The sequence below is a fragment of the Ornithodoros turicata genome, chromosome 2 (assembly GCF_037126465.1).
Source record: "Ornithodoros turicata isolate Travis chromosome 2, ASM3712646v1, whole genome shotgun sequence".
In the NCBI taxonomy this organism is placed as follows: domain Eukaryota; kingdom Metazoa; phylum Arthropoda; class Arachnida; order Ixodida; family Argasidae; genus Ornithodoros; species Ornithodoros turicata.
Genome location: NC_088202.1, coordinates 128984482 through 128998470, shown reverse-complemented (window position 1 = coordinate 128998470; position 13989 = coordinate 128984482). Strand labels below are relative to the sequence as shown.

The 13989-nt window shown below is 42.5% G+C and overlaps 1 protein-coding gene across 14 annotated transcripts in view; it reads right to left on the bottom strand.

The window, feature by feature from the left end:
• Window positions 1-13989, bottom strand: part of LOC135386105 (signal transducer and activator of transcription 5B-like) — a 73636-nt gene that overhangs the window by 20495 nt on the left and 39152 nt on the right. For 10 of the 14 annotated variants that reach the window (XR_010420599.1, XM_064615841.1, XM_064615833.1 and 7 more), the window contains 14 exons: window positions 12947-13036; window positions 12052-12144; window positions 11987-11998; window positions 10839-10920; window positions 9791-9924; window positions 8543-8694; window positions 8293-8454; window positions 5337-5471; window positions 5182-5229; window positions 5013-5100; window positions 4476-4517; window positions 4324-4404; window positions 2296-2388; window positions 646-814 (listed from right to left, as the gene is read on the bottom strand). Coding sequence is in view for 12 of the 14 variants with exons in the window: in XM_064615841.1 (XP_064471911.1) it covers window positions 646-814; window positions 2296-2388; window positions 4324-4404; window positions 4476-4517; window positions 5013-5100; window positions 5182-5229; window positions 5337-5471; window positions 8293-8454; window positions 8543-8694; window positions 9791-9924; window positions 10839-10920; window positions 11987-11998; window positions 12052-12144; window positions 12947-13036 (1381 nt within the window). In the remaining 2 variants the exon portion in view is untranslated. The remainder of the gene's footprint in view (window positions 1-645; window positions 815-2295; window positions 2389-4323; window positions 4405-4475; window positions 4518-5012; window positions 5101-5181; window positions 5230-5336; window positions 5472-8292; window positions 8455-8542; window positions 8695-9790; window positions 9925-10838; window positions 10921-11986; window positions 11999-12051; window positions 12145-12946; window positions 13037-13989) is intronic. The other 4 variants (XR_010420600.1, XM_064615840.1, XM_064615842.1 and 1 more) reach the window with 3 other exon arrangements.

Sequence of the window (13989 nt, the reverse complement as noted above, 5' to 3'; positions counted from 1 at the left end):
CAGCTCCTTGTAACGAGCATCACAAAGCCAGTCTTCCACTATCGAGTTCAAAGTTGGTTCAACGTTTTAGACAAAAGCAGAGGACACACGGACGTACAGCAAAAGTGTTATGGCACCTTTGCATAAAGGCAACGGCAGACAGTACTATACAGGGTGTTTGCTCTAACGTGTTCAAAAGGTTTATTGAAAGCGAGCAATAAACGAGAAACGAGCACTACTTTTCAGCTACTTGACTATTGCCCCTGTCGCACGGGCAGTCTTCAATGATCATCAAAACAAACCGCCATTGAACGTGTGCGTAGCGCCACCTGGCGTGTAACGTGTCAACTTCTCAAACAGCACTGGATTCAATGCTCTCTGACAGGTTGACACATTACATTCTAGGAGGCCCTACGTGCATATTCAGTGGCCGTTGGTTTCAATGATCATTGAAGACTGCCTGGTGTGACAGCGGTATAAGAAACAGGTGCTACTAGTGAAGCAGTTCCTGTTTCTTACTCAAGTAGCAGAAAAGTACCACTTGCTTTTCTTTTATCGCTCACTTTAAATATAATTTCTGGACGGAGCAAACAAGTATACTGCCACCATTACAACATCAAGGGTATGAAGGATTGTAAAAATGAAAAGTTTCAAGTCACTACTCACTGCGAAATATCTTTCCAGCTAGGTAACGCAGGTTGTCTTCTGAAAGTCCCCTCCCTGTGGCCGATCGAAACTTCATGCTCAGCACCTCTCCAAGCTGGGGCCAGGGCACCTTGTCTGGCACCGCAAATGGCACTCGCCCCTGCATGTACCATGCAGCACATGCGCCCCTCTATCACAGGGGTGATCACTCCTCTCAATTACAGAGGCCTTCCCAATGGCTAAACCTTAATACTCTGCTAACAGCCATATGAGTTGAGTGAAGCACATTTATTGTGGCTGCTCCAAATTGTGCTTCATTTCTATCACAGTTCCCATATATAGCATCTACAACTGCGAACTTCATCCCAAGCTCTTAAAGAGCAACATTGTGACATCTAACACAGCTCAAAAACCCGGTTTCATTCCTCAAGCTCTCCATCATGAGTCAACACGCAAAATATTTTTGCTCTGCGGGGTATTACAACTGCGAAATCAAATTTACAAAAACAGTTGGAGAAAGCAGCCGCGGACGGATGTCACTATCCTCGCGCCACACTGGCTTTTCGCATACTTCTTTCTTCTCATGATTACTACTGATGATGTACTTCATGTTGATGATGTAACTTTACGATGTAACATACATATACCACTTCTCAAAACACACTGGGCTCGTGAATCATTACTACCTTATCTGCCATGAACAGTCAACCCTCGATTTATGAACCTTCGATTTATGAATTCCCTCGTTTTATGAGCACGAGCACGGGGAACCAAACTTTTCCCATTTATTTTTTCCTCGTTTTATGAACCTCGATATTCGAATAATGAACAGAATTTCTGGGAACCAACTAGGAGTTGCCCAGCGTTTTTGCCCTCTATTTATGAACGGATCGTTCCGAGGTCAACAGAAACCTTCGAAGGGATAATTCCGTGGTCTTATGAATGACGCCTGAACGGAAAAAACGTTTTCCAGGTATTGCACCCTTGGTTCTTAACCCTCGAAATCCGAACAACAAACGGGTTTTCCGGGGTCGCACAAGGTGCGACCAAGTGTTCCTGACCTCAGTTGAGGAATAAGGTGGTCGCTGTCACCCGGAGATTAATAAACGGAGGTTAAAAATCCCAGAGGAAATCCGAGACCAGTCCAATGCGAATGTGGTGACATCTCTTATTTCCAAGATTGACACAACGGAAGGCATGGTCCAAAGCAAAATTAAACAATTTAGTATTGCATAATACGCAGAGTGTGAATGCGCTAACGTCTGTTCTTTGAGAGATTGATACTGCAGAAGGCATGGTCAAAAGCAAAATTACACAATATATGGCATTATAAACACAATCCCAACTCGGAAATACTGTTGCATTTGCTCGATAGTACTCGGTTAACTGAATTTTCTATTTATGAATCCCTCGATTTATGAAAGATTTTTCGGGGAACTGAGGGTGTTCATAAATCGAGGGTTGACTGTATTCCCCATCACGTAATCAGTGCTTTTTTTCTTCATCTGCAACCTTGCTATATTGATACAATTTCCTGTACTATTTCCCTGTGTCATCGTTTTTAGTTCCTTTAAGAGCTGCGCCTGTAAGCTAACGAATTTTGGTACCGCCTGGTCATACCGACACCTGCTCGCTGAAACGTCGCTGTGAAGTCTGCCATTAATCACTCACCGGTTCAGCAAAGGCGTTGTCCCATGTGACAGTGGCCCATGCATGTGGCTCCTGGTTTCCATGCACAATCACGACGACTGGGAGTGAAAGTGTCTGCGCCAAAATGATATAATATGGAAGAATATCCCATCTAGTATGATACCAAAAAAAGAAGAGTAAATCTTCATTATCCTTACGTGGCTTCCAGCTGTTGTATAGGAAAGCAATTGGGTAATTTGATACTTAGCACTGTTGCTAATATCGCTAACGTAGCAGTTCTCCTAGCAGAACAAGAACTGTGGTTTGTATCTAGCAGGGAAAGCAACCGATATGCACATATAGAGCATATCGGTTATGTTCAAACAAGGTAGGTACGTATCTGGGCCTCGAGTTCTCGGGGTTAAATCTGGTTTTAAAAAACGGTTTTGGGGTTGAATCCGGTTTTTACCCCGATTTGCATCGTCATCACTTAGGGTACAAGCCGAAAAACCCTAAAAAACGAACTTGGTAAAGTGGCAATTCCGCAACAAATATGTGCACTGGAAAGTGCTAAGCACTGCACAATCAGCACGGCTGTACTGCATCTTGTGCTCATCTAAAATGCGACAACCACCCTTTTTTTAATTTTCAACACAATGTAACCAGATTTTACTGTTTTATGGTTTCTGAAATTAAATAAGATTTTTACACACCCCCTCCCATCAAATTTTCAAAAACATTAAACCTGAAGACACAAGGTCCGACCTATATCCACTGGCGTTCGCTACCAAGTTCAGTTCATGACCAAGTTCAGTTCATGACCAAGTTCAGTTCATGACCAAGTTCAGTTCATGACCAAGTTCAGTTCATGACCAAGTTCAGTTCATGACCAAGTTCAGTTCATGACCAAGTTCAGTTCATGACCAAGTTCAGTTCATGACCAAGTTCAGTTCATGACCAGGTTCAGTTCATGACCAGGTTCAGTTCATGACCAGGTTCAGTTCATGACCAGGTTCAGTTCATGACCAGGTTCAGTTCATGACCAGGTTCAGTTCATGACCAGGTTCAGTTCATGACCAGGTTCAGTTCATGACCAGGTTCAGTTTGCACGTGGACTGGCATCTGGTGCAGAAGCCATAGAATGGAACATGTTTGAAGCAAGCATAGTATCTTTCAGACTGTTGCTATGTCCCAAGCTTGTAAAAAAAAGAAAGAACTGGACACTGCGTAATTACATGTTTCGTTTGTTTCTCTTCTTTCTCTTGTTCTTGCAAAGTTCATTACTCTGCATGCTAAACTCACGGCACTGGAAAGAACTTTTTCTGTTTTTATTTTTTTTTAATCATAGCAGTCACATACACTTTACATAAATTGATTACATAAAACAACATTCTGGTTTGTGCATCACATCAAGCAGAAAAAGAGAAAGTTAACATGCTTTCGGGTTTGTCAGTAGCTTGAATTTGTGGAAGTGCTAAAACCACACAGGAACACTGTTTTAGGTTAAGACCGGTTTTACCCCCAATTTGCATCATCAGCACTTAGTGGAAAACCTGAAAACTAGCTTGGCAAAGTGCCCATTCAGCCATCGATAAGGGCAAAAGAAAACGTTGAGTGCTGCACATTCAGCACAACTGTTCTGCATTTTGTGTTCATATAAAATGCGAGAAGTGCTCCTTTTCTTTCATCCGATAACCTGCTTTCCCCACCGGGTATCACCCGATTTTACCCTGTTTTACGGCACCTGAAATAAACGTTTCTGTAAATGTCATAAAACCCGAAAACACAAGGCCCTGCTCATGCTCAGCTTATTTCAGCTTAGACCAGCTGGTGCTTTGACCATAAGACACCCCTTCACCTATTGTCTTATGCTACCACTGTAACTGTTCAGGATATCGAGGACTTAAAGGAGCAATGAGATGGCATTTAACATGGCTCCATGGTTTTATGCTTGTAACTTCATGAAAAAAAAAAAAAAAGCTGTTGAGGCAGCTTCCTCAGCACATATAACAAGATTTATGAGACAAGGTATGACACAAGTCGGCTTGAGAAACACAGCACTGCACTTACCCAGACTTGAAACACTAGCTCTCCACCACCCACTTTAAACTGGGATTGGAACAGCAGGGAAAACTTCTCATCCATTACGGACTGCACAAATGAAATGCACGAGCCAAAGTATCAGATGCAAGCATTAAATATTAGAGTGCAGTTAAACTCACCTCTGTTCCCTTCTTTTCTGCCCTCTTGATTTTCCTCAATTGCTAAACAAATAAGAAAAAAATCGCAGCATTATTGACCTTAAACGTACGTTCTTTCTTGCAATGCTCAGAACGTGTCGTTAGCTTTAGCTACACTGAATGCTCCGCAATAAACAACACATATGCAGCATGACCATTATGTTTATAAAGGGACAATAAACAACTACATACTGACAAAGCTTCCACGGTGATAAACACTACAGAAATAATACATGTACTAACTAACTGCATGCAGACGTGTACCAAGTGAAATCTGCTACTGGCTCTGAGCTGCACTGTGCAAAAGCAGTAAAAAAAAAAAAAAAAACTACATTGACAATGTGGATAGTTCCACAGCATAAACTAACCCTTTGCTGCATAATTAGAGCCCAACTGAAGCCCACTAATGCATTGCAAATATTATGGTGCCATGTTAAAATGGAGGCTGCTGAAATTGTTTGCTATTATTCCATTTGTTTGGAAAAATGAGAAACATCAAGGTCACCCCACAGAACTTACCATGTTTCTGAAGCTAACACTGAGCTGTCTTGTTGCTTGATGGTACTCCATTGTGCCGGTATTATTGAGGATATCACCACTGGCATCCCTATGGAGCAGTATTTCAGTCATGATGTGCCCTTAGGAATAGCTGGTGCTCCAAAATTATGCTATCCCTATTACCACTCACCCTACACTAACTTTGTCACTCTTCAAAAGTGCATTAGCTTGAGCTTCACTGAAAATTTCACAACAGTTACAATTTCACAAGAGCGAGTGTTTCTCAAAGCATTCGAGAAACGTGCATGAAACACTCCAGAGGACCCACACTAGTGTCAAACGTACCTGATGATGGAGACTTTAACCTGAGGTGGTGTCATGTGAACGTTGAGTTTTCCTCCTACCAGGAGGCGCACAGTGGCTGTGAAACGCGTGTTCGTCTTCATCACCTGGGGCGGCTGCTTCTCGATGATGAAGGTGCTGGTTGAGCAAGACAATAAAACCATATACAGTCAACCCTCGATTTATGAACCTTCGATTTATGAATTCCCTCGTTTTATGAACAGGAGCATGAGGAACCAAACTTTTTACATGCATTTTTCCCTCATTTTATGAACCTCGGTATCCGAATAATGAATGGAATTTCTGATAACCAACTAGGAGTAGCCCAGCGTTTTTGCCCTCAATTTATGAACGGATTATTCCGTGGTCTTATGAATGATGCCGGAGCGGATGAATCTTTTTCCAGGTATTGCACCCTCGGTTTTAACCCCTCGAAATCCGAACAACAAACGGGTTTCCTGGGGACGCGTTAGGGACGACCGAGTGTACAGCAGAAGGCATGGTCGAAAGCAAAATTACTCAATATATTGCATTATAAACACAATCCCAACTCGCAAATACTGTTTCGTCAGCTCGATAGTATTGACTTATAATGGAATTTTCGATTTATGAATCCCTCGATTTCTGAACGATTTTTCCGGGAACCGAGGGTGTTCATAAATCGAGGGTTGACTGTAAACAATGGGTGCCCCACATCCATCACATGTAACATTACACCAGGGCCTTTCTGGGCCCATGGAGTTGCCGTGTTGCATTGCAATGAGGGTACCAGGACCAGGCATAACAACCAAGCAGTAGTAATATTTAGGGCCTGAAAATTGATGCACTAAAAACTTGCGCATTTAAAGGCTACGGTACCATACACGACTTCTGGTACATGAATGCTGAGGCAGCCTAGAACCACTCTATACTGAACAACACTTTTAGTTCACTGGCCTCGATGAACTTGAAAGGCCAAGAGAGGCCAAATCTTTTGACCATATACACATTAACCCTTTCTATAAAGCAAAGGTACTGAAAAAAACGAACAAAAAGAAGCCACAAAAGGCACAAACATGCAGAAACGAAAAGCAATATGCAGCACTCAGCATGTGCTTGAAAGGCACACTCAAATGCCTAAAATTACGGGCCCTAGCAATAATTCATGCCACAGACTATACTGAAGGGAAGGCCTGAAGCATCATATGACACGACCTTTTTAGTGGTAGTGTTCATTGTTCGAAGCATTGTTTGTTAAGAATTTCTGACAAGCAAATGTTAAGACCAGTTAATCAATAGCATTGCAGCATCAACAGCATATTCATTGCCATCAAAGGCCATCACTTTAGAACACTTTAGACCAAAATCGCTTTGTTGTTGCAGGCCAAGATCTCTACACGTCGTGTCGGGAAGCACCAGAAACACTCAAACTGAAAGCAGAGGACAGAGGCATGGTGGCCATGACTGCGGCAGGGCAGGAAAGCGGAGTTGGATGCGCATTATCACGCGATTATCTATACCTTCATGCCAGCAGTTCTATAGCATAGGATGCAGTTCGAGATAGTATCAAGGATACAGATCATAATTAATAAGGTGGTAACAATTCCTGGTGGTCACTGGCTGGGACACATGCTGGGCGGCAAATCAAATAAAAAAAATCGAGCAATGGAACGTACGGCCTTCGAAGTTTCGGGCACTGTTATATATTAACTCTATAGGAGGATGACCGTCCCGTGACGGAAGCGGAATAATCAAACACGTCTGAAAAAAACGGTTGGTAACTGTACTTACACTCTGCAATTACATATAGTTTAAACGGCATAAGCCATATCAGATAAATTAGGATATGCCACTACAGCACCAGTGATGACATTCTTACTTTCACGTGCTACTATCGGTTAGTATTCGGTTACTATCGGTAAGGCAATGACTAGCGGCGTCTCCCAGCAGCGTCTCAACGTATTTCACCGGTATATCAGCGGTAGTGGGCCGGCATTTTGCCTCCCGACCGTCGGCGGTTGTGCGGTATTTGGGTACTTCTTTCGCGCTTGTGCAATGCAGTGATAACGTCAATATCGGCTCTACCGTGAGCCCACACAACCGGCATACTAAAATTCTGAAATTTTGCGTCATTTCAATATCGTAACGAACGTTCCCACACAATGCCCACCCCCAAGTTTTCCAGACTTTTTTGGGGGAGAAAAAGTGCCCAAATTATGCGAGTAAATACAATTGGGTTTTGGAACGGAATGAGCGTGCTTGCTCCAAATTTAGAGTCTATTGTTATGTATTCGTCAATTCCTATAAACCCTGTAGACACCGAAAGATCTTTCAGCAAGTATAAAATGATTTTCCACGACGAGACTGGGATGTGACACGGGTCCGAATTCTGTCACCGGCTGTGCTGTCTGAGGTTTTCCCTGGGTTTTCCGAAGACTTTCCAGACGTATGTCGGCACAGTTCCCCCTGAAGTCGGCCCAGGACGCATACTAACCCCCCCGTCCCCCACTCCTTCCTGCTGTCCTCTCTCCATCTGTCCACGTCTGTACGCCGCTCATAGCCACAGTTGCTTCGTGGCACTAACACGGAATTAAAAAATTAAAAAATTTAAAAATAAAATGATTTTTGGCAACAGATGGCATTCGCTGTCAGGGGAGAACACAAGATATCATGTAATGCTAAGCCAAAACAGTGGTTTGAATCTAAGTTTATAAAATATTTTTTATTCCCACATTACCCAAGAAAATAAAGTGTTTCCCATTTCAAGCTGCCGTGGGCTGCTTGCCGCGGAAAATCGTGGAATTTACAAGTCGCTGCCGCGGAATTTTGAGTTTGCCGCAGCAGAATGCCAGAGGCCCTAACTATCGGTTACTATCGCTTATTAGTAATTCGTCACAACAGTAGCAAACACTGAGCTGTAATTGCTGTACAAGAATATTCTATAGAAACTAAAAAGTGACTCAACATATCGCATGCTTACCTAGTGACAAGAGATGAGAGCAGGTTGGTAACTTGGGCATTGAGGGTAGTGAAGCGCTCAGACACGTTGGCTGCCGAGCCAATGGGCACTTGGGCAGAGAGATGTTCCACCCTCTTGATTTGCTGACGATTCTGCCAGATTAGTTCTGCGAGTGTTTCACACCTGCACCCATGCAGGAGCCATCAGGTTGTCAACAGGGCCCCCAGTGCACAATGAATAACTATTTCAGGGAATATTTGCCTAGACTTACCATTCCTGTATCTGGTCAAGGTTATTTTCAAATGGAGTTCCATTGCCACTCAACTGCTGAGCACGTTTCCACTTAATAAGTTCTTCATCTAGCACTAGTGTTTGCAAAGTGCTCAGTTGCAATGCTGTCTCTTGCTGCTTATCAGCAAACGCCTGTAGGAACAAAAAAACGAGGGGTTCATGGAATTCCTACCAAGCCTCTCAGGTACGCTTGCCTATTTAGCAAAAAAGTCAACCGTAAAGTGCAGCACAAACTGCCATCGACTCTCTTTCCTAGTCATCCGTATTCGTGGAGCTTGATGCTGTTGCAATAAAGTTGTACTTCATAAAATCTGCTAAATTTTCTCGGATGAAAGCTCGACAAATTGAACACCCACTGAGTTTCGTTTAAGAGGAGTCTACCGCATTTCAAAAAGCCTGTGTTGATGCAAGGCTGGCTCGGCAGCAAACTATCAGATGTTGTGTCATTCGTCATAAATAAATGCATGTCTATCCTTCATTTGTAGCAATTTTATAGCTCCATTTCTTAGGGAATAAGTGTGCTTACATACGGTAGAACCTCACTAATCCGTATACATTCAATTTGAAACCCTGGTTAATTTGAAGGTTTTCTGCTGTCTTGTGTCTGGCATTGAAATCTGACCCCATAATTCGAAGAACCTACACCTCAAAACCCACTTAGTTTGTTAAAACATGCCCGGTGTATCTATTTGGCGACCCTTGTTTCGCAAGAAGTTGTGGCAACAAGATACAGTACAGGTCCCCGCCGGCGCTGTTAACTATGAAGAACGTTTCATGCCGTATGAGGAGTACGGAAGACTCGAAGGCGATGATCAAATCTGTTCCGCAACCGTTACAGAGGATGTACTTAACACAAACTGTAGTATGGTTACCCATACTGAGGATGATGACAATGAGCCATTGCACATGCTGGCATTTTCAGATGTACTAGTTTCGATTAATGTTGTGCATGAGTATGTGGAAGTGAATGGCACTTGCAGCAACTTGACGGACCTGATGTGCCACCTTGAACGAACAATCACTTCCAACGCCAGTAATGCACACGATAATTTTCTAGTCCCTTGGAACTTTTGCTCCCTTCCACTTTCTCAATAATGGTACGATTCTAGTCAAGTTGCCTGAGTTTGCCTAATGGTGCATGCTACACAACGTGTTTATGCTATGTCACCCGTTACACCATTCATTACCATTTATGCTATTTCACCATGTAACAAAAGAGTTTCCATACCATTCGCATGTCTCTGAGTTCTGACACCCTCTGCCTAATAGCCTGTTCCATGGCTTTGGTTTCGTTATGCATTTTGGTGAGGAGCTCCATGTTTGCTTGCCCTGTCGGCTGTGCAGACTGTTGTTGGTAGAGTGCTGCAGGGTGGAGAAAATGCATTTTGCTGAAGTATCACGTGTGAACTCCTGTCGAACTGTGCTACCAGCCTCCTTGTTATGTCACACCTTATTGCTTCAAGGGCACTTCTAGCATCAAAATGTTGTGTGTGCTATGTGTACATTTTTTGTCATTGATAAACATTGATACAGTAGAGCCTCTCTGTAGTGAACCTGCATAAAGTGACGAAAATGAGCGGTCCCAATGTGTTGAAACCCCAGTTTTTAACTACTGATGTAGTGCAGATACTGATATAAGTAGTGAATTTTTTTAGAGGTCCGACCAACTTCACTATAGAAAGGTCCTACTGTACTCAATTTTACACTCTGTTATTTTGATACCAGAGGACTAATTTGCCCCTAACAATGCAACTGCCACTATCATAGTGCAGGAAATCAGCCACCTTAGAGACCTGCATGTCTGCTTCTTGTGTTTGTACCCTAGAGAAATCATTTGGACTCTGTCTCTGAACAAACAGGATTAGACATTTGTTTCGAAAAAGTATTAGCTTTTACAGGAGACCTCCATAGATCCAAGGCATCTCACTTTTGGATAACCTGGGCACTGGTGGCTTATTGTGCAGCACTAATCGCACCTGCATGCAAGGCAACTGTTGGGCTAGCAGACATGTCACATGATTTGTGGCATCTGCTGCACAAACTAAAACACGGGAAAATTTGCTTCTGAGCATGGCCCTTTCATGATCTGAAGCTACTATGCACTTGTCTACCGTACCATCTCATTTTTTTAATCAAGACTGCAAAAATTTCTAGCATCACCCAGGATAAACTTTCGATAAGTCTGGAAGACATAACATGCATCTTGCTTCTGGAAATATGTAAGCAGATGCTTGAGAGTAGGAACTGTAAAAAACATAGCAGATGCACAAGCTCACCTTGAAGTTTCTGACACTCCTGATATTGGATAACGAAGGACTCTTGAATCTGTATCATACGTCTTAGCTCTTCTTCGGTTTCCTGAGTATGAAGAATGGAAAATGTAGCATAACACGCGGTCCTGCACCAAGTATTCCAAATGTTCCACAATGTTCCCACCAGCCAGCATTTCCCATCTAACCCAAATAGTAACATTTCATTCCATACAGTTCCCCACGACAGTGTTGCTACGTAGCAACTCCTGCTTCAACAATACTCCTCGTACTTGGCAGCGAATGACAACAGCTTTCACCAGTGACAAAACAGAGTTTATTTTCAAACCAGCTCACAACCCGAGTGAAAAATGTCACCCAGCTGCTAATCCTAGATGGGCAGTCATTTCCACAGATGCCTACCAAGCCCACTAAGGACTTATTCATAACTAGACCCTGAAGTTTTCGGGTTTTATTTTTTTCCAAATTCGGGGGGTGAAAATCAGGTCAATAACTTAATGTAAAAAATTCATGCAAATTCGGGTGTAAAAATTACCATCAGACTGAATTCGGGGAGAAATCAGGCTTTATTGCAGCTTAAACGTTCGTTCTAGCGCTCATCCAGAGTGTCAGAAGTATCAGAAGTAGAGGTCAACCGTGTATTTTGTGAAAAATTAGTATGTCTTTACCTTCAGGTGCATAGCTTAGGTGCAGTTTTGCGGGTAGAAATCGGGTTTAACCCGAAACAGGTGGACCTTGATTCGGGGTGCAAATTCCGGGAAAAATCGGGTTTAACCCTAAAACTTCAGGGTCTATTCATAACACAGCCCACAGTGTTTTTAACACTCGAGCCCTTCCAGTATCGTGCGCACCTAAGAGCCGTCGTGACGTACCGTCAAGGCATTCCTCGCGAGAGAACTGCTTGTGTCCTATGAATGCATAATATTATGCACAGTGCACTTTAGGGCCGATCGGAGACGAATGTTGCACGGTGCATTCCCCTCGTGACAGCCTCAAATTCCACCCCGGTTAAGAACTGCTGCTCTATCGCTTCCTTTAACCATTCGCGCACCAATACATGAAAACAAATGGCTGGCATCCAAGGTTAGTTAAAAATACATGCTCACTGACGAACGAAACATGCATGAACGAAAGCTAATTATACTAGACCTCACCAGGGCCTGTAGCTGAAAATAACAGAGAAAGGGTTAATGCTCCTTCACCTCCCGGCTGCCCTTACCTGCGTACGTCGCCTCAGCTTCTCCAATTGCTGACAGATCTCTGTGTGTGGGTCCTGTGGCCCAGCCACGTGGGGTGCTAACCTATGACAGGGCTAAGCGTACAAATACAAAATTATTGCAGTTAAAAATTCACCACCAGCAATGCTTTTAATATCAACAATATTATAGGCAATGTTACCAAGCAATTACCATTGTGTATTTTTCAACTGTTACTAAAAAAATTATCAATCAGCATGTATCGTTAAAAGGTATGATTGATATTTGTGTATACGGTGGTGTGACTAATTCTGTCTTATGGGACAAGTGTGGACAGGAACACACCATCAAAGTTTTATGGTCAACGAATGATCAGTTTTCTTACAAGGAAATTTTGACAAGACACATGTACTGCAATGAACGGTGCCACTCAACAGCAAAGGATGATTGCGGGGAGCTTTCAGCATACAATCAAGCAACTGATTCAGGATAAACTTGCTGGAAATCATCATCATCATGGTTCCAAGAGTTTTTCACCAATGTAACTGGTGCAAGTGATGTGGAGTTGCTGGCCTCACACTAGTGAAGCCGAAATCTCCATTTTATTTTTCCTTAAGCTCAAATCAAGTCAGATCAAAATTTACTGGACACATTTCATCCTATCCTAAAACAACCCTGAATCACCTTTATCTTAGTCAGACACCTTTGTGACATCTACCGAGGTGTGGTAAGCTTATGTCACCACGAAACCATACAAATAAAAAATAAATCAATGACAGAACTCAAAATTCTTGGAAAGTAATACACTCCAAAAAACATGCTTCTGAGCATGCAAGGATTCTCTGAAAACCCAGAACCAATCAGCCATAATAGCTAACGAGTACAAGATTCAATTTACATATTGCATTGGAAACTTACGTTTTCTGCATGCTGCACAATGCGCAGTTCAGTGGCAAGACAATTCTTGATGACCCTGATAAGGGCGCCAGGATTGTGACTGTAATTTTGCTGCACAAAAAAAGGAGCACAAATCCAAATCTTGCTACACATGTACAAGGATAAGTGTGACAAAGTTATTATACTAACACTCTCACTGTTACAGTTTTTATCCTTGTTTGTGCACTGCAAAAAGAATAGTTGCTCTAAAGAACACACCAGCTTGCTTAGCACTGGTACCTTGGTGATGAGCTGCTATTTCTCATAATGGCACATTCCATTTAAGCAGAGTTCATCTTTTATTGGCTGAATTGGTTGGCTGTTACATATTCAAATTACAGTTGGCAAGCTCAAAAAGTAGCAAAAGGTCTAGGGCAATGATAATGTAGTAAAAAAGGTAACTTTTATGTGGGCATATTTCCAAATTTCTCACGCAAAGCATGAGGCACCATTGATAATAAAGACTGACAGTATTCTTGAAACTGAGGTGTTAGACAAAAAGCGGAACCAACGAACAAACCTCAAGTGTTCAAATGTACTCCAGCTTGCTCATCCATTTCTCTTTATGTTCAGCTAGACTCTCGAATTATCACAAATAACTGAAGTTCGTAAAATATGTTCATAAAGGAACATTGAACAAACGCTGTAGAAGTCCTTTTCCGCAAGGATGGTAGAATCTCCTTTAGCTTGAGTGGTCGCTGTACAAGGACGACTCTGAGAGCCAGTGCAGTCCTACCTCTGCAATTTCCTCATCCATTGGTTCTTGTTCCAGAACTCTTCAAACTCTAGGAGATGCTACTGCCATAGCAGTTATGCCAGCTAGCTTGCATGATGTTACTGTATTCTACTGCTTTTCTTTTTTCACGTTTTAGAGCAAAATACCTTGCAGGAACTTAAATTCATGAGGAAAAGTTGAAGGTGAAGTCCAATTTTAAGCTCGCATCACTTCAGAGGTCGATCTTGTGTAAGGTGGCATTCCAAGTGGGGCATCAGAAGACTAAATTCCTTTCGTTTAGTATCGACAC